Consider the following 21,583-nt stretch of genomic DNA (forward strand, 5'->3'; position numbering starts at 1 on the left):
TTTAAAGAAGACAGATTGGCTTCACAGCAAGAAAGAGAAGCAATTATTTAACTCAAAAAAAAAAAAAAAAGATAAACCAGTATCTGTATGTTCCTACCTGTAATCTTGACATTGGAAGGCTTTGTATGTTAAAATCAGAACTGTGAGCGATGAGAGAGCAGTGCACATGCAGACTGCTGTTTTCCCTGGCAAGTGAGTGGAAAAAATTAGGATTGTTCATATCTTTCCACTATTTCTTCTCTGAACCTAATAGCCGGAAAATTTATTAAGGCAGTGTTTTTGGTATAACATGCACTAGGCTGTAGTTAACCAAAATCTTGTGGCTGAAGCTGTGGGACACACAAACCATGTCAAAATTCCCTTCTGAAGAGTATCTAGCAATTAATGGCAGTCAGAGTTCAAGAATTAACAGGATTCTCAATATGTCTAAATATAAAATATATATGAAAATTATGTAAATATATTAATATGACCAATAAACATATTTATCTATCTTCAAATAAAATTTTAACTTCAGAAATGCAATTGCTTCTATTTTTGCTGTCACAAACTGCTCCTGAGTTTTCTAGAACTTGAATAAATGAGGAATGCTCCCAGAGATCCTCTCAAATGCCATCAAACCTGTGCCAGGTGCCTGCTGGACTGGGGTAGCTTGCTAGAACATCAAATACAGTGACCAAAAGAAGTTAATTTACATCCAGCTTCCTACTCCAGGGGGAATCAAAATGCCGTGTTGTCTTTTTGTTTGTCCTGTGTTTCTAAATCTGTGAGCTTTCCTGGTTCTTTAGTCTATTAGGTGCATCAGAGAACTTCAGATAGGAAACAAGTGTAAGATAAAAGCAGAAGGACATATTTCATTAAGTGGAATGTTTCTGCAATTGTTTAACTGAAATTATGTGAGATGTGCTCTAAAATAACTTGATGATTTCCCTAATGATGGAGCCAGCAGCTGCCAAAATTGCATGCTTGACATGACAACCATTGTGTCTGTTTCCCACAACGCACTTCTCATAAACTTTAATTTTTCAAAAGTTTAAAATGCGCCCTTTGCGATTTGCTGTTTGTTTTTATCCATAATTCATTCTGGTTTTGCACAATCTAGTCTTGCAGGATGCAAAGCAACTTCTTAGAAGAATGCATAAAAGGCCCAATGCCATGAGCAAGCTCAGAGCTCTGCTGGCTGTAGTCATTGCTACCAGTGCCAAGAAGATTAATGGTTGTCTTTGGACTTTTACATACTTCCTAGTTTTATTTCAAATCTAGTAGAATGTAAAAGAATGTAGGAACACATCTGCTTATTGGGAAATTTAAATGTAGTTAACAATCTGCAGTGATATAAGCACAGGAGGTTACTGTTATGTATAGAGTGCATTTAACTATAAGCAAATGAATTCTGGTCTAACCTGGGAGTCTTGGTCAGTTTTTACTCATTTCTTGCTGATCTATAACTTGACTTCTACTCATTAGATGTTTTTACAGAGTGTGGTTATAAAAAGCAAAGTTCTTATGCGAAGTTTTGTTTTCAATTATTGTGGCTTTTGAACAGAAGATAAAATTCATCACTTTGAGCGAAGTTCTGTGCAGTGAGGTGATGCTGAGCTCAAGTGATGCCTTTTGCTTCCTTTGTATGAGCTTTTGTCATGGTTTGACACTGGTGCAATGCCAGCGCCCCCATGAAAATACACCTTCCTAAATAACTGCTGTGAGATGTGATCAGGAACAGAGCAGAGCAGGCCCAAGCTTAATAACAAAGAAAAGAACTTTATATTAAACTACTACTACTATGAAACTACAAACACTAAATCCTGGATGAAGACCTTCCAAAACACCCCTCCTCCTCCCACCTAACTTCCAAACAAACTCAACAGTGAGACACCACCCAGGATCCTGATCAAATTGCCACCCTTCAGATAATCAAATACTCAGTCCTTCAAGGGAGACAGGAGTCTCTCCTGTGCCACAGACCCCCCAGGAAACACAACTGCCACCCTTGTGTCTCCATGTCACACATGGCAACCGCCTGGAGAAAATCTGCCATGGTGACACTCTCCTTTCCATGTCACAGTGCTCTCACCACCGTGCATGGACAGACTGCTCATAGGGCTCCTTTAAGGACGCTTTGCCGAGGACCAAAAGAGACAACAGTTCAGTTTCTCATCTTGGGACTACAGTCCCCCCCATTTTCCCCTGGGGCCAAGGGTCCAAGAACAGAGATCTTCTTCTCCTCTTCTTCTTCCTCGAAGACAGAGGGCCTCTCCACACCTTCTTCAACTCTCCTCTGTTCTCTCTACTCCTCTGCTGGTAATCACTGAAACAGGTCTCTTGGCTCACCAACGCACCCCCCTAAGTGCAGCCTCTGTCAGGAGAATTTGGTTCAGTCTATGGCTAACAAGAAAAGTCCAGCCACAAGCCACTCCATCATCTCCTTCCAACTCAAAAATTTCCTCTTCCATCATCTCAGATCCCAGACTGTCTCTCTTCTACTTCAAATCAAGGAGGCGTAATTTTACAAAGCCTTCATTTCTCAGGAAAGGGTTAAAAGTTCAGACTCCCTGGACGGCTGATATCTCTGCCCAGCAGCCGATTCACAAGGCCAAGGCTGGGTGCCTTCCCCCCCTCTCTTTCTCTTCCGCCGGCAAAGTTACAGGTGCTGTCCGGACTCTCTGTCTCTTCCCTCCGGGGGGATGGAACGACAAAGGCATCTCTGCTTCTCTCCACCCTTCCGTCCACAGGAGCTGGCTCGGTTCCAGTCCTTCTACCCCTCGGCTCACCTCAACCAGGCCACATGGCTTCCCCTCCCCCACCCAGCCCCATGGCTGGGCAGGGGAGGTCTGCACAGCACCCTGACCGGAACCAAAGAGAGCGAGCTCTTGGGAGTTCCTGCTTTTAACCACCTGTGTTCTCAGAGGCGTATCCACACCTTCAGTGGTCACTCCAGGTGCCAATATCCAAACTTGACCACTGATTGGTTTGACCCAACTTCCTGAAAGAATTCACTTCCATGTCAAACCACAACAGCTTTGTACCTGTTTTGCTGCCATGCTTACCACTTGTCCACAAGGGAAACAGGAACGTGTCGGAAGTATAGCACTGGTCTTGGCATCATCACAGTGTAAATACCACTCTCACATTCATCTACTCTCCTTTACACCAGGATGAGTTAACAGTTAGCAGTTAATGGAAGAGAAAAGTTTTGATGTTGACCCAAAGGGGAGAGATTTTTCTGGTGTGAATTTCCAAGTTCCTGTAAGATTTTGAAGTGAACTTGGGCCATCCATTGATTGTGAGTGCCACAATTTTGCTGACATAAGAGGTTGTTTCTCTCACAGATTGCTCTGTTCCATAACTTTGGCTCCCCCATAAAAAATATGGATGGGCTGACTGTGTAAATATGAATTTTTATTGCTAGATTTAGAACCCATGAGATTTACACAAAAATATCTGGCCTCTGCCTGCACAGAGAAATAATATATTGAATTGAATAGCAATGCTTTCCATGTCTTCTATGTGGGCTGGATAGATCCATTTGATAATAATCTGTAAAAAGGCAGATTATAAAACCCCTCATGTATACCTGAAGGTATGCTGTCCGGCATATGGACTTATTTTCCTAAGTACAGTATGCTTTGAAGTATGTAATTGTCATGCAACATTTTGCCCAAATATTATAGTAACTCACACTGAGTTGTACTAAGTACTGAAAGTCTTTCTCAGTAAGAGAGAGTAGACATTAGTTTTGTTCTGGTCATCTTAACTTCTTTGCCATTAAAAAAAAAAAATTATTACTATCCTAACTAGAATAGTAAAAAAGTACTATATTCCAGCTATATTTATAATATGGTACAGGTTGGATAATAGCAAATTATTTTAAAAAATGTATTTTATTGACATCCAGAATTATACTATATATTTGCACTTAATCAGGTAAAATACACAGATGATCTCTTGATTGATGGTAGATAATTTTGGATTTCTTACTGACATTAATTCCAGCATATTGGCAGTGTGGAGCTGCTTCTTGACTCAAGTTTTGCTCAAATATACTAGTACATGTTATCTATTCAGGAAAAAAAAAGGTAGTATCATTTGGGGTAAGTGATGATACCCTAATCTTCTCCACAGAATAACTTGTCAGCATCTCAGAACTGTAACCTGTCATTAGATATTTCAGATTGAAGTGTTAAAATGCTTTTATTTTGCAGCTTTCAAACCCCATTTTGTTAAGTACTCTCTATGGTAAATTGATCCCTATATCAAACTCTTGGATAAAACTTTAAAGATAGTTATTGTGCTATGTGAGTATAATAATTTTGACTCTCTCTTTCTTGACTGTCTTTCCTTTCTGTTGAACTGCAGCCTTGTTTGGAAACCTGTCATTGGTGATGTGTGAGATACTCAGAACTGTTTTGTGAAGAGGCTGGGGTAAATTCCAGAACATGTGTAGACTGTACACTTAAGAAGGGCTTCTGGCACTCCTGATAAATAACATAGTCATGGTTTTGAGTTTTGAAGATGAATCGTATTTATTCTTGTGCAACTCTGCCAGTGTGATATTTGTAAGGAAGAGTGAAATCTGGAGTTTACTGAGTGAAGTTTTTTATTTAGGTGAAGATGATTATTTTCTACTTAAGTCACAGCTATTTATTCATATGAAGCAAAACCAAGCAAAATAGAAGCCCCCATCTCTTTGTTTCTAGTTCCATGCAGGTTCTGCACTTTGCATTCCAATATTTGTGCATGGGACAGCTGCGTTCCAGCACCAAAGGTCTGGCTTTGGAATAGATGAGAGTGAGTGATGTTGCCATCTAGTGTTTGATGAACAAAGATTCAGATGTCATTTAAATGCATACCAGAGGAGAGAGCTTTCCTTGCTTCTTTTCTTGGAGACTTCCTTGACAATCTTAGTCACCCGAAGAGTTTTTAAATCTGATTTGAATTATTTTATTACCAACAAAAATGTGCCGTATCATGCCTCCTGTAGGTACTTTAAACCTTTAAAGATGTGTAGGGTCTTGATTTTTATTAAGCAGCAAAGTTTGGAAAAGGTAATGAATACACTCAGAAGAAGACCTATTTTAACAGAATTGAAAAGGGAGTGTTACTGCTGAAGTACCACTCTGGGTGCCTGTCATGTAAAGAGGACATATCTGTAGTAGGATTTTGTTGCAGTAAATCTGCACATTATTGATTCTGACAGTTACTTCAGCCTATAAATCTAATTTCTGGAATGGAAGAAAAACGTATGATTTGGATATTATGGATATGATCTCAGACTCCTTGTATAGATGAAATTACCCAGCATCATTAAAAATTTGAGCTGAAGAATTGGTGCAGGTTTAGTATTTCAAGGAATAACTTTGTTCAGTTGATGTATTTATGGCAACTACTGTTGTTATGAACTGGAAAACCAAACCATCTTTGTTTAGAAGTGTATGAAATGAAAACATCATCTTTGAAAATTTATTGTGCAGTACATATCCTCTTTGTTTTTAGGCAACATTTTTTTGTGAGTGTGAAGATGCATATAAGGGTTCCCTGTGTGAAGAATTTGATGCCTGTCAAAGCCAACCTTGCCAGAACAATGCAACCTGCACTGATGTAGCACAGAAACATGACAGGAACAATTTCACCTGCAGCTGCCTGCCTGGTACGTTTTGAATTCTTAAATAATGCAGCTTTGCTTGACATTCGGTGCATCTCTTTTTGCAGAGCAGTGAACTGTGCAACTTCTGATACCAGAACAGACAGAAAATGCAACAACAGCATAAGGGCAGTGGAAGGTTCTTCTCTGGTGAGAAATGCCATTGAAAGCACATGTCTGAACCTTAACCCTGTGATGGAATTAATCATAACTAGTGGGACTTTACCTACTAAAAACACAGGAGCAAAATTCAGTTTATATCAGCTTTTTCTTTACCAGGTTTTTTTTTCAGAAGTGTTCTGTGACCACCACACATAAGTTTAGGTTTAGCTTTTTTGTTTTTTTCTAATAATTCTTCTTAATTTTTTTAATATCAAATGTCTATGTCATTCAAATGGTTCAATCATTGTTAAGTTCAGTTGTTTTTGTTTCCACCCATAATTATTGTATCCACCAAAATTTGTGTCCACACACTAAAAAACAGTCTGGAAAACTAACTGTTGTAATTTAATTTTGAATTTCTAAAAAATATTAATTCCATATGAAAAATATTAAAGAAAATTGTAGGTAGGAGTTTAATTATCCTATATGTCTCCATATGCAAGTTTCAGAAACATTTATATGTGAACATGATCATGTTTCCCAAATTCTGATAGAAGGAAAAGTTGTGATATTAAATATCAGCACAAAATGTAGAGGTGTAACGATTCTTAGCCGTTATCTCACCAAAAAGCTGCTTTTTCCCCCCCGTTCTCTGGTGATTGTTCAGTACCTCTGCGTTTCTAGTCCCTGCAACATATTTGGGATGCTGTTCCTGAATCATATTCTCTTTCAGATGGACAAAACATGCACTAGAGGTGGTAATAAGATAGAACATATTTAGTTTTATAAATGTGTCAGAAGATATTTTCTCTAATGAGTTTCCCTGAAAGCTGTAATGACAATTGCAGGAAGACCAGTTCTTGTACCAAGATTCAGAGCAGCATAATCATTTCAGCCTTCATGCCACGTTCTTTTGGATGCATGTTGAATTCCAGGATAATTTTAAACCTTCACAAACTTGATAACAGTTCGAAGATGGAAGAATGTTTAAATGACTTAAGCACATCAATACTGTGTTACAATCTATAAAAATAATCAGCTGAATGTGTAAACTAATAAAGCTGTGAAGCCTATAGATAAAAGAAGTCAGTGGATGCAGCCTTCTATAATACTTCATTGTTGCTCTTGTAAAATTTATGTGAATTTGAGATCAGTTAGAATTACAGAAAATCACTCGCTTTCCAGAGTGAAGCTGAGATCCCTCCCTCCAAGTGATTCAACCCAGTCAAGAGGACCTGCCACATGAGACCACATTTTTTCCCTTCAGTTTAGGTGATTCAATAGAATCATTTTACAATAAACAGCAGTTTCTTTTTCCAGGTTTTGCATTGCAGAGAATAGTTTTATAATTTAGCTCTCTATAACATATAAAAGTGGAAGGTACACTGAAAGTCTTATATAGATGTTTTTCTGTAGTAGTGTCGTAGCAACTCTAATAATCTGTGTTGACAGCTATTTTATGGTGACATCATAAATTTAAACAGGTGTGGGTCTTACTGTGCGCAAAAAACATACCAATTTTGATTGCATTAAAAATAATTATTTAATAAAACCATGGGTGTTTCCCCCCCAGCTGATTAATTTGGGGGGGGGTTCCCCTTCTTTCTCCCTTTTCTCCCCTGCATCAGCTAAATCCTGTCCATGTATGTCCTCTGTCTCACCTCGGAGTCTTTCTGTTCATAGCAGTGCTTATCTGGTCATAGCTTACTAGCCTTTAACACCAGCCATTTGGTTAAATATGCTAATTATGGAAGATATTAACAATTTTTGTAGGGCTCCTTTTAAAAAAAATGTCCCTGGGTGTAGCAAGTAGTTTTTTCTTCAGTCATGCATCCAAGATATTTTCTTGGAAGTAATTAAAAATTAGAAAAGTGGAATGTGTGGTATTTGTTATGAAATTTAAGTATTGAGTGCAGAATAATTTAGATTGTACTTTAAATTTGTTCATTTTTTGAGGATGTGTTACAGACATCAGACATATGGAACAAAGCAAACTTATGGTCAAATAGTACAGTACACACAATCTGTAGCTCGTGAACTTATAGAAGCTTATTTGGAAGAGTTTGCAACTGTGCTGAGCAGTTCTTCACAGCTCCCACTTAAAATAAACACTCTTCTTGAAGCCCAGAAGTAGGAGCAAATGACAGTCATTCAGCATATGCACAAATAATTCGTAGTGTTAAGTTCTGTTTCAAGCCTTGATAAAGATTACTGACTTGGGATTCAAGTTGCATTTGAAAACCATACCAAAATGGCTTTATTTTTTTGGTTCTATGAGTACCAATGAGGACCCAATATCTATTGCCAATTCACTAGTGATGTCAGAATATTGCTGTTGGTAAAATACAACAGATGTAGTCTCTAGAGTTCTGCTGGTTTTGTATGCTTCTCCTGTGAAATATACATTTTACTTAGAAATCTCATTTTGTAAGAAATGAGAGACTGTCCTGGATTCTGTTGCTTATACTGGTTAATTTGATTCAAGAAAAGTAATGGTATTGTTTGCATGGCCGAGCAGTATTTTCAGTGGTAAACCCTTGTTTTTGCTCCATCTTCTGAATATTGTGAGCTGTTTTGTAGGTTACACTGGAGAGCTGTGCCAGTCAGAGATTGATCATTGCATCCAGCAGCCATGCCAGAATGGAGGGACCTGCTCATCCCACCTCAATGGATTCAGCTGTCAGTGCCCAGAAGGTAACCAGCAAACACTTTTCTAGTACCTCATACAAAGTGCTGGTTTTCCTCTAAATTTCCAATTATATTGATGTGTAGATATGTATATTTAAATTTTAAAAAATTGTGCCTTACCTTTAATTGTAAGCAGAAAAGAAAACGAGATGATAAATCTTGGGATAATCAGCAACAGTATATGAAGTGTTGTAGGAGTTTAGTGTTTCAGTGTATATGTGGTGCAGAAATGTTCTTTAATTCTACAATAGAAATCCGGCCCCAGCACTGATGATCAAGGTGAATTTGAGGAGACTCAGGGTGTGATCTGATATTTATGTTGTCCACTATGTGTGAGAAAAAGATGTCTCCCTTGTAGCATTTGCACTTTTCTGCACATGGGCCGGCTGGATAAAATGTGTGTAAAAGTAATAACTAAAGGAATTATTTCAATTCCCCAATTTTTTTAATTAATTCTCCTTTCCATTTGGACATATTTCTTTCTTGACATGAAAGCTTCTCACTGATTCGCACTGGTAAGCCTTGTAAATGTGAAACAAGGACGCCCCAATGCCAGAGCGTGCTTTCATAACACTGTGCTGACTACAATGACAGATCCCTAAATTGCACATGAAAAAATTATCATGAGTGGAAGTTTTCAATTATGAAAGCTCCTATTAGTTATTTATAATTAAGATTGGAACTTTGAACTAATTATACTTCTGTCCTTACTTGATCTGTGGATGTTGGTTTTGTTCTGCCAGTACTTTAATGCTTGCTCTAAGGGTGCGAGTCTTTGATAACTGCTCTGGTAATACCTACGTGCTTAATAATGAAGATTATTTGTAGTTTCTTCAGGCTGATTTCTTGCTTTTCAAGAGTGCTATGCTTTAACATTTAACTGCTGTGTTGAAATACAGACTGACATATTGACAGCCATGCAGATCCTGCATGTGGAAAATTTTCGGCAATTGTTTCCCTTATAAATAGTAGTGAAGTTCAGGAGAAAAATATGAGATGTTAGACTTGATCTATAATTTACTTGAGATTTCCCAAAGAAATCTGTTCAAGAATCTTTAAGGAAGCAGTGCAGGAAATGATCTTTCCACTAATGCTGGGGAGAGCAGATACTGGCATTTTTGGTTGTTTTATGCCTGCCATACGTGCTCCTGTGTGCAGCTCATTAATTGTTCGCTCCTAATGGCCTGTTAATGCATATGCTGATCACAGCTCAGCTTCTCTCATGCTGCCCACGGGGCAGGGTCTCTGCTGGGCTGAGGGCCCTGTAGGGCCGTGCCGGGCGCTGTGGATGTGTGACTCTGCCGGGCGCTGTGGCTGTGTGACCCTGCCGGGCGCCGTGGCCGTGCCGGGCGCTGTGGCTGTGTGACCCTGCCGGGCTCTGTGGCCGTGCCGGGCTCTGTGGCCGTGCCGGGCGCTGTGGATGTGTGACCCTGCCGAGCTCTGTGGCCGTGCCGGGCGCTGTGGATGTGTGACTCTGCCGGGCGCTGTGGATGTGTGGCCGTGCCGGGCGCTGTGGCTGTGTGACCCTGCCGGGCGCCGTGGCCGTGCCGGGCGCCGTGGATGTGTGGCCGTGCCGGGCGCTGTGGCCGTGCCGGGCGCTGTGGCCGTGCCGGGCGCTGTGGCTGTGTGGCCCTGCCGGGCTCTGTGGCCGTGCCGGGCGCTGTGGCTGTGTGACCCTGCCGGGCTCTGTGGCCGTGCCGGGCGCTGTGGCTGTGTGACCCTGCCGGGCTCTGTGGCCGTGCCGGGCTCTGTGGCCGTGCCGGGCGCTGTGGCTGTGTGACCCTGCCGGGCGCTGTGGCCATGCCGGGCTCTGTGGCCGTGCCGGGCGCTGTGGCTGTGTGACCCTGCCGGGCTCTGTGGCCGTGCCGGGCGCTGTGGCTGTGTGGCCCTGCCGGGCTCTGTGGCCGTGCCGGGCGCCGTGGCCGTGCCGCGCTGCCGGCAGCAGCTCTCAGTGCCCTGGCGAGGCCGCCGTGCCGCGGGCGCTGTGCGGGGCGGTGGCTGCTCCCGGGGCCGGGGCTGCCGTGCCAGCGGCACTCAGCTGTGGGGGCAGCGGGCCCGGCTGCCGGCTCGGCCTGGGCCTGGCGGCCGCAGCGGCGCTGCCCCTGCAGATGCACGGGCTGGCCGTGCCAGGGCCCCGCGCTGTGCCCCTGTGCGGAGTGCAGGAGAGAGAACCCTGCCCTCCACCTCCCTCCAGAGCGCTCTTCCCGAGGAGCCTGACAGAGCTTCCAGCTGTGCCGCTGCTGCGGATGTGGAATTCCTGCCGGCAACAGCTTTTTTGGGGCACGATGGCCAAGTCACTGGTGCCTCTTCTCTGGTTGTTCGCGTTTGGCTATCTCTGTGTTGAGATAGTTGATTCTTCAATCTTGTCACCTGCTTTCTTCCCTGAATATTTATCTTCTGCTCCTTTCTTTTCTGTTGATCCATATTAGTATTTGATAAGTTTCCCATTGTTTCTGTTTTGTGATCTGCTTTAAATTTAATTTTGGCACTGTTAGTATACTATCGTAGTGTTTAGGCTGTATACATTGCTCTTTTTCCTTCTGGTCACATTGGTATCATCTTCTCAGTATTCTGATCTTTTTGTTTGTTGGTGCTTCTGTTCTGTTATGTGTTACGAGCTTGTGCCCCTTTTCTGCTTGGAGTCTTGAGGTTTTCATGGTTTCTGGACTTCCCTTAAAGACACAATGTGATTTTTGGCCCTCCTAGAGGAAAGAAAAAACCAAACCAGCTTCTTAGCGACTTCAAGAAGAACCCTTCTTCTCGTAGGCTTTGTTGATAGGCAAACATGCTTTTTGAGTCATCTTTCTGAAACTTTCTGTGCGGTTACCACTTCTTATCTCCAGTATTATTTCTGTATTTCTGAGAACAGCAAAGCTGGAATTGGGGGAAAAGCTGTTACTCTGGTTATTCATTTGTATGTCTGACATGCTCACATGGTATAAATGTTTTCAAAAGCACTGGGGCAGCAAAAGAAAAAAGGCTTTTCAGAAATACACTTACAACTCCTGTTAAAATCAGTTGTACATTGACCTGCATCGTTTCCAATGTAGAAAAAGCCTTTGGAGGGGATAGAATGTTTTGGAAATCACTTTCTGGACTGGCCAGGATTATTTCTCTTTGACTAGGTTTTATTTTAGTTCCTTGGTCATAAGAAAATCATTCTTAGGTTTGTAGGAACAAATGACATCTTCATGGTTGCTCTTCTTGTGGCAGCCTGTGATAACTCAAGAGCAATCCTAAAGCAATCCCAAAGCTTCTCCCTGACTCCCTAGTGTTGCTTCTTCATTTAGTTCTGGAAGGTCTAATGTCAACGAGCTGGAGAATTCAGATACCTTGTGGAAGGAAAGAAAGAGTTGATTTAACAAAATGTATTTTTTGAGTTTACTAATGACTGTCCCTTGATCATTCTTACATGTTTTGAGGTGTTACCTTTCCACAGAGGCATAATTTTGGAGCTTTTGTTTGGATTTTAATCTCTGAAGAGATTCAGTAATTTTTGTAAATACAACAGAGTAGTTAATTGAAAATTGCAGATGCAGGAACTTGCAAATTTGCCTGCCAACCCTCAATTTTCTAATATAAGTAAGGTCTCTTGCTCTGTTGCTGCTCTGCTTAATAGTAATGCTTGCGAGAAAAAGCTTTTCTTTCTGTAGTGCTAATTCAGCACAGTGGGGAAAGGTAACCAAGGAGCTTATGTTTGTGCAGGAACTACAGTCTGCAGATATAATGTGGCTTGGAAAAGGATAACAAAATGTGGCAGCTATCACACAAGGAAAAGACGGCAGATAAAAGAATTGATGGAAACAATGAAGAATGATCTTGAGCTTGTGCCTTTCTTTTACAAACGAGACCTGTAGTTCATGAAAAAGTATATGATAATTGACAGAAGGTCAGATCTGAGGCCCTGAAAAAGCAGCCTATCTCAGACGTGAGCAATTCATGATGACTCTTTAGACAATTTTATTGTCTTAAGAGTCCTTTAGTAAAGAAAATTCCATTATGCTTACAGATTCCATTTTCTGTGGGATGCACTGTAGGTTTTAATATCCAAAATAAGTCAGAAAATAAACTCTTATATGAAGTTGTTGAATCACCTGTAAAGAGAAAATTGGATTTTCTATTTGAATTTGTAGTGAAGAAGCTTAAGCAATACTGAAGACCAAAGAATTGTTTAAAATTTTGACACTGTTACTTTGAGAATAATGTTTGGATCCTGTATTTGCTTACAATCAGGTAGGGATCTGTGATAGTTTTATTAATTTTATGTCAATAACCATACATTTAGTAAATATTACTCTGAAATGTTCATGCAAAGGAACTTCTAGACGTTGTAAAACCCTTCACATAGTAAGCATGCCAACCTGAATTTAAAATTTATATTCAGAATCATTCCATCCTTATCACTTTTAAATATCTCCTCTCATTTTCTTCCACTTATTGTAGTGTATAACAGACTATTGTAGTGACAGTAACATTAATAGATTTTATTTAAACTGCTGGGGGTACTGATCATCAATTTACAAATTTGGTTCCTCCATTTTCTTTAAGCTTCTGAGAAGTTATGTGTATTTCCAAAATACCCTGAAGTGGAACTAATATACAAATACACAAATAATATATGGATAATGTTCCAAATAATATAATTCCAAATAATATAATTAGTTCCAAATAATATATAGAACTAATATACAAATAATAATTAGAAACATAAAAAAACCTGGTTGGTATTAAATAAATGTGAAAAAAAAAAAAAACCAACTGTATGGAAAGTGCCTGATTGTGTGGTGAGGAAATGTGTTCCTTCCAGACACAAATTTTGTAAAATTAGATAGAATGAAAGACTTGGTACTTGAAGTACTTGAAGATATTTCATTCTTTGTGAATTTTGCTCATATGATAATATTAAAATGATTTAGTAGTGGACTGTGGTTTAGAACAAAGCCATACAGTAATGAGCAAAGTGCAGACCAGTTATAATAAAGAAATAAACTTTTGTTGCAAGATGTTTCTGAAGTTCTGTTCCATTCAAAATTTGATGTCCTGTTGATAAGTACAGATTAACTTAGTGTTATAAGAAAACATTAATCTTTGATAAAAATAGCTTGCATTCAGCTGGCCAACCCCATCAAACTGGCCTGGGTTCTTGGGCTGTTCCTACATGCTTTATGTGGAGGTCACCAGCTTGGACAGAAGGGGCAAAAATATTTTAATTTGGCTTATTATATTTTTGAAAAATGGTCATCAGCAATAATGGATATCAGTCATCCTCTAGAATAAAAGAAGACAGAGTGAAAACAATGCTGTGATAAAGAGTTGAACATATATAGATTACTTGAAATCGACATTTTGCATTGATTTTATTTTACTTTTGACAGTTTGATTTGAGTAGCTGCAGGTAATTACTGCTGGCAACACAATGAGCAAAAGTGTCCTGAAATATCTGCAGGCAATTCTGAAAATACTGGAAAGCAATAAATTTATGAATGCTCTTATAATGGCTTCTGTGGTTTAGAAAATAGAGTTTGACAGCTATAGAAGATGCTAAGTTGTGATTCATACGTGTTGATTTGCAAGAGCAGCTAGAAAATGTACATTGTCACCATGAATCTTAATTGACCAGGAGAGCAGAAATTACTTACTGATACTTAAAATAGTTTAAGTTTCAAGGTTTTCACTATTTTCTCTGCTTCATTGTTAATGTAAAAGCCCTTTTCTCTAGTACACCTTGCAGATGTCATTCTAACTTCTTTAGGTTTACATAGAATAAACCCATTTACAGTCTCGATTGCAGGAAACTGGGTCACACAGCTGTTGCATATGGAAGGTTTCCCAAGGTTACTGGTGATCAGAATGCAGAATTTTTCATATTACCATAAGAGAGTTTAATTTACCTGAAGAACATTTTGTTGTTAATTAAAAATTTTAATGGCTGTTTAGTTTCTGTTACTTTCCACTAATCTAATGTTTTTACCTGGCACCTTCCCAAATTGCACTTATTTTTAATAGACTTCTTCTTAATGCTTGAATGGGTTTAGCCTCTATTCATCTTTATCCAGAAAGACTTAGCTAGAGTGAATTTCAATCTAAGTCTTACAGTGTTTTAATGATCCCTTGATCCTTCTGATTAGTAACTTTTTTCGCTTTACAGAATTCTAATGAAATACCATTTATTTCCTCACAAGACAAATTTCTATAGGGCAAATAATAAATTGCTTGTATTTCTTTTAGTGCTTATCCCTGCATTTCAAAGTTAAAAGTTTTGTAGTCCTGAGCCCTCACAATTCACAGACCTGATTTTTCACATACTTGTAATTCTTGGAATCGAGTCTAAGGTAACATTCAGACAAGTCAGTTGTTCTGCAAGCTGTATAAAAGGCAGTTCTGCAGTCTTCAGAAAATGTTTGACTTTCTTGACTTGCACATGGCTCTTTTGCTTTCAGTACCTAAATAATTAAAATCCCACTGTGATGAGAAATTTGGTTTTTATTTGTAGCTTTTCTGTTTCTGAAATCATATTTCTGATCTAGTTTCTATCACATCCCTGGAGGCCTGTAGCAATTTACAAAGCATATCACCTAACTGAAGACTGTTATACTTCTTGACAGCTAGCCAAATTACTATCCATGTAAGCAGAGACATTGTTCTGTGAGCTTTACCAGTATAAATATTTTCTATTACTGCCTTTCCCCTTTACCTTCTGTGTTATTCCTTGGTAAATTTTGTATGCAGTTCTTTCAAATTACCACTAGACTTTGCATTTCAGTCATGTCCCTTTTATGCCAGCAATGACCTACATGCAGGGTTGCGTCCATGTTAGCTGGTTGAAGAGCAGTTCAGGGGATATTTTTCTGCTGATAAACAATTATGATTTTTTTTTTTGGTCTGGAATTTGATTCTGTGTTCAGTCAATACACCTCTGAATTTGATTTTTGTAGTTATTACTTGCATTATTTGCTTCCAACAATTGGACTGGTATGGATTTAAACAGAATGAAATGCCAGGATCATAGATTTCCATATTTTCTGCTTTGAGTATTTTCAGATATTTGACTCATGCTTGAGATTTGAACTTCCAGAATCACCTAAACACATTTCACAGTGCAGTCAAAGATAGCACAAGGGCAACATGTTTTGGTGTATTTTAAACCTGCATATGTTCTTGAAGTGCTTTGTCACTTGAAACATTAGCCATCTGCCAGTAACTTCCTCTTTGGAGGGAAGATTACTGCAAAGGTTGTATTAGTGTCATTGTGTGACCTCAGATCTCCTTAAACCTTTTTAATCTGGTTTCAGAGTTGCTTGAGAGATTTCACTGGACTTACTGGCTGATCTCTTCCTGGTAATAGTTAAAAGTCCTTATAGATTCTTTTAAATCTGACCAAGATTTTATTACAACAATACAGGCTTTGTTACTTTGCTAGTGAACCGTTGCTGGAATTACATCCTTGCTCTTGGGTTTTCTGTTCTTTGCAGTTTCTGATGGTTAGTTATCATCTACATGAGGGATCTCTAGTGTAGGATTCCACAGTGTGTATTTTTAGGCTCTCTCTGTTCTGCATTGGTGAGCAGGTGGTCCTGACAAAGCCCATGAAGCAATTGAAGCCATGGGATAGCAAAATGGGGAGGACAGAAGGCTCTTGCCTGTTCTTCATCTGTGCCCTGACAGACCTAATTTTCTCTCCTGGTCTGTTGCAGAGTTTGTATGACAAAGCTTAAAAGTCCAATCTGTAGGTTATGTCTTTTCTTTCCATCTTTCTAGCTACTTTTTTTTTTGTAAATTATATTATTTTTTCCATATTTTTTATTCCATAATTCTGATGTAAGACTTACTGCTATCTAAGGGAGAAGCAGTGTTGAAAGTAATTTGTCCAGCACCTAATGTTTTGAAGATGCCCCTAAAGTCCTGCTGCCAGTTGTGACCAAAAAAAATCCAAAAACTCTGGCACTCACAGAGCAATTGTGACCTCCCCATCTTTTCTTAGTTCCATTAATATAAGTTTTGTTAACTCTGTGAGTAGATCTCTGTAGTATGCTCTGTGTGGGTTACTCACCTTTGTTTATTATTCTACTGTAATATTACAAGAGCTTTTTTACAATGTAAGATATTCCAGGGAATTTTAAGCCTGAAAAGTGATAGTCTGCACAAAAGGACCAAATACTTAATAAATATATATATATAACTGAATGGAAAGGACAGTTGGTTCTTTTATTTGGAAGAAATCTTTTATTTTATTCTAGAATTTGAATATGCTTTTCTGACTTGCTTTAGGATACAATAACCATGTATTGTGTTACTACAGACATGATGTATGTGTATGTATAGATACAAGCTGTATTTACTGTAATTCATTAAAACACAATTCTTCCCTACATCTGATTAAAAGTTCCCTTGCAAGAATATCCTTTTCCTTATGTCTGTTTTTGGAATGGTACAAATCGTTGTCTCCCCTGCTAATGAGAAGTTTGTTCTTGTAAAAGATATTTAAATTATTGAAACCCAGTAAAACTATGTTATCTTTAAGAGGATGTTACATTTTACATACACGTTAACAGAGGAAAAATAGGTCGGTTTGGGATTTTTTTCTTTTTTCCTAGTCTAGCCAGATCCTGATCTTGAGAAAATCTCTTCTGCTTTTCAAGCCAGATTCACTCAGAAAGCAGATAAGCACTGTCAGTTTCAGCAAATATTTTTGCAATTCACTGCCTTAATAATTTATAGTATGATATTAGCTGAAGCATCTCTTTTCAGAGAATGTTAATAGGCAAAATTAGAGTTTATTGTGTAAGAAGTCTGCATTTTTATAGTATTCATAAAATTAAAAAAGAAAGGAATATAGATCTCTCAATGGTTTAAAGTGCTTTAGTTCTTAAAATTGTATGCATATCAGGATGCTTACTTATCAAACCCATTTATTTCTTTTAGGGTTTTTAGGAACCACTTGCGAGGACAAGATAGACCCTTGTGCATCATCTCCCTGCCAGAACAATGGAACCTGCTATGCAGACAGACTTGCCTTCTCCTGCAGCTGTAGTCCTGGATTTACAGGACCTACGTGCGCTCAGCTGATAGATTTCTGTGCTCTGAATCCATGTGCACATGGCATTTGTCGCAGCGTTGGAACCAGCTACAGATGCCTCTGTATCCCTGGTTTGTACCAACAGTTACATCCTCTGTAAATCTTCTAATATTTTTATATGTGGGTTCCATATATAGCTTAAAATGACTTCCTTTTCTTCTCAGTGTATAAAACAGATTGAGCAGATGTTCTATCTGTTTAGAGCAATGATAGGAATCTACACATTGCACTTGGAAAACCAAAAATTGCAGAGTGAGCACTGAAATACCCACTGAGATCCATATGGTTTCAGTGAACTCTACAGCTGTATTACAAAACTGTAGTCTGCAGGATAAATCTTTCTAAGGCGAGGCATCAGCACTGTTGGAATTACAAAATTTGGTTATAGAGAATGGAAAATGTGACACTGATCATTAGGGGAAAACAAACAAGGTGGCTGAACAAAGGTAGAGAAGGAAAAATATTGGTTATTCCAAAAGGGTTAGTTCTGCCATCCATGTTTACATAAATTGTCTCTCTAGAGAAGATCCAGCAGGGCTGCTCAGGTGAGTCCAGTGAGGAGACTCTGCTGGGATCTGTTTGACAGCACATCCTGACATTCATGGGATCTGTATAGCAATTGGTTTAGCTCCAGATTTTTTTTATCCTTGTACCAATATAAAAGGATATTGGGGTGCCTTTTTCCATTTTAGCAATGATAATTAGTAGGTGAAGTCGCAGTTAAAATGTCTGATAACCAGTGCTAAACATCCACCACTGCTTAAGCACTTACAGAGTGAGCACCAGTCTTTGTTTTCACTTGAATAATTTTGGCACCTTTTTTTTTTTGTCTGTTCCTTTGAAGCTATAAACTTGAAAACTGAAGAAATTAAGGATAAAACAAATTGTCAGTGTACAAGGAATAAACTAAGGAGTGACATTTGATAGTTAGCAGCTCTGCTGTGACATTCACATTGTTCTACACTCCTTTCAGAGGAATACCTCCTCTCTGCTGCTTTTCCTTGTTTTGTGAGAAACCAGTCATAATTCTTCATCTCTTCCACCTCGCTTTTCAGGATGTGCATGTATCCCACCAATCTATTTGTGGATATTTGTGAATAAAGGGATTTTGTAATGAAATAAACTTATTCAGCATTTTTAGGTGGTGTCAGAATTTATCTGCTGTTTAGAGACATAAAAGAGGCCATCAGAAATTTTTTGGGAGGTATTCACAAATTACCAGAAGCTATGGAAATTTGTTGTTGGAATTGACAAATTTATAGTTAAATTACATACTCTTTTATAAAGGAGAAAAATATGAAAGTGAAATGCAGACAATACCACACTAATGTTACCTTATAATGCATTTGTTGACAGCACTTGTCATTAATAGTAGGAAAAAATAGACATTTATCTTTCCAAGACACTCAGGGAAGTTTTAATCATCTTCAGCATGTTTTTGCCTGTAGTTCAAACAAAGAAAAGCTAGTCAAATATTCTTGGTTGAATAAAAGCTTTTTTCAGAACTTTGTCACCTAAACCTGATTAGAATTACATGGTTTGGTTTTTTCAAAATTATTCTGTCTCTCTCAGGACTTAAAAGTAGTCTTAGACCTCTCATGTTGTGGAAACTTATTTTTATTTGAACAATATTTATGCTTTTAAAAGTTAGAGTTGAGAAGCCTTAGAGGTTGCATCCAGGACTATATGTGATATTTATTTAGTTAAACTCTTTTGTGTTCCTCCATGTATGACATTAAAAAAAAACTATTTATTTTTTCCAAACATTTTGTAGGCTGCTGTAAACTTCACTTTTAAAAATAACATTACTTGCTTCACATAGAGGTGGAACTAGAAGCCAAATTAAGTGAGCTTGTCATTAATCTGTCAATAGTTTAAAAACTTGGGTAACTTGTTTCAGAAGGTCATTTAAGAACTGCACCTAAGTGGCATCAAGATAGGGGTAGACAGAATGTTTCCTCCTTTTATACCTTTTATGCCTTTTCATTGTTATGAGCATACCATTATGGGCTTTTATTAAGTCATAGCAGCAGAATTTGAATAAATTATTTTCAGATATTTTCCCCATGAGTTAAAAGGATAATAAATGACAGTCAACTTCTGTGTAGATCAGCATGTAGGAGGGACTGTGACATACACTTTGCCCTTGGTTTGGGTAATTATTGAGTGTAAGGCAGGTAAGAGCAATTAAATTTGAGGATTCCTATGTTGCAATTCCTAAAAAAACCCAAACTAAAGTAATGATTACAAATCATAGCCTAATGCATTTTTGGTGTATCTGTCAAAAAGCAGTTTGCTATAGAGGGTGAGTAATGTAGTTATGTCTCTGGGATATTAAGAAGCTGTATTCTATTTAGAGTTTTGCCTGAAGAGACCTTGACAGTATCTGTTACATTACTTGTAAAGTGAATGAATAAAATTTGTGTACAGTTTAGAAGCATTATCAAGGCTTAATAATAAGGATATTACCAGGAAAGGAATGGTTTCTGCCTTGTGACCTTAAGGCTTTCTGACTTGCAGGCTCTCAGCATCAGTATGCCTGCTTCTAGACCATTAGCTTCTTTGTACAGGAGGCTTTCAGACATATCCCTGAATTCCTACACATTATTTTTTTTAAGGTATTTTAATGGCAAGGTTGTTAAATGACACTTTAGAATTCTCTTCTATATTGATTATCTGACATATCTGAAAAACAGTTTTATGAATTTGGGAATCTGTCACTTAAATTTTGTTTTTAGCTCTAGGATGCTATAGTCTTTTTTTTTTAAGTATTTGACAGAGGATATAATTTTCTAATACAGAAACAAAAAGTGCCCAAGAGTTTTGCTTATGTGTGTGACCTGAATGCTGTCCTTCCTTTAAGCACTGTTTTACAGTGTCAGTTGGATTTTGGATTTTAATCTGCATTACTTCTGCCTCAAAAATTAAACAAGAGAGGAATTTTAAATTGTTCCAATTAGTCCAAGGTCTGTGCAAGTCTCCTTGCTTGGTAGGCAGCTTGGCTTCCTTGTTTCTTTGGCCAATGTACAGATTTGAAGAATGATAAATGATAGTGGTTATACTTGCATAACTGCACAATTTGCAGAACATTAACAACCAGACATTTGCTACTAATTTTTTTTTGTGTGTGTGTTGGCTTTCACTGTGGGCTTTCATCTAATAGCTAGTAGAGGAAAGCTAATTTGCATAAGCTAACTTGGAAAGCAGTCTAATATTTTGAATGTTCCTTTTTTCAGAGTGGAAGGAAAAGTGTGTAGGTTATTTCCAAGTTGAACATATTTCAGATGTCTGCTGAGGGGCTCTGTGGAACTCCCAAGCCTATGCAACCATACCTACTTTGTACTCTGTGTGATTTTTCAATTGCACATGAAACCTTGCCTTAAATCTTTATTTATATGCTTACACACCCTAATTATTAACACTTATCACCTTGGCCTTTACAGGTAACAAAGAAATACTTAATGTTTGCACATTAGATTCAGAGTTTGTGTCATGTTTTACTTCTTACCTCATATTAAAAAACTAATTCTAATCAAAGTTAGTGTGTTCATTTGCTGGCTTTCTCATCTAAAGTCTGGTTGGTGAAACTAGTGGGACCCCTTTGTGTCTGTTTATAGAATGTTTATTTAGTCCTTGGGTCCCAAACCAGTTTCTTCTTCCTGATAAACATTTTTACTCTATATGCAATTGTTTTAATACAGCTACCATTATAAATTTCAAATGCAAATATTTAATATAGTATTTTTAGTTTTGTCTGGTCCAAAGTGGAGAAATGTAGCTAGAAATTGCATGGCTTAATATCACAGCAAAGTTTTGGACTTGGGTTTTTTAAAGACATAGATTTTGAAACTGCACAGCACATGTACAGACACTAGCACCTGCCCTCTGTATAAATATATATGATGGCATATATAGAACATTTGGGGGAAAAAAAAGAAGAGTTTCAGAAAAAGTGCCACAGGGTATAAAAAGTGGCTGCAAATTTAGAAGTAGTTCCATGGAGTATGTTCCCATGATATTAAGCTCATGCAGCTTAATAGATAATTCTAGGAGCATAAGTTTATTTTAGTGCCTTT

General features: G+C 38.3%; 1 protein-coding gene across 1 annotated transcript in view; it reads left to right on the plus strand.

Moving 5' to 3' along the window:
- DNER (delta/notch like EGF repeat containing) overlaps positions 1–21,583 on the plus strand; it is a 118,067-nt gene that overhangs the window by 77,722 nt on the left and 18,762 nt on the right. Inside the window, exons 6-8 of the mRNA XM_068200839.1 lie at positions 5,494–5,647; positions 8,324–8,437; positions 17,354–17,578. Coding sequence (XP_068056940.1) covers positions 5,494–5,647; positions 8,324–8,437; positions 17,354–17,578 — 493 coding nt within the window. The remainder of the gene's footprint in view (positions 1–5,493; positions 5,648–8,323; positions 8,438–17,353; positions 17,579–21,583) is intronic.

This window comes from Anomalospiza imberbis, chromosome 10 (genome assembly GCF_031753505.1).
Source record: "Anomalospiza imberbis isolate Cuckoo-Finch-1a 21T00152 chromosome 10, ASM3175350v1, whole genome shotgun sequence".
Classification (NCBI taxonomy): Eukaryota; Metazoa; Chordata; class Aves; order Passeriformes; family Viduidae; genus Anomalospiza; species Anomalospiza imberbis.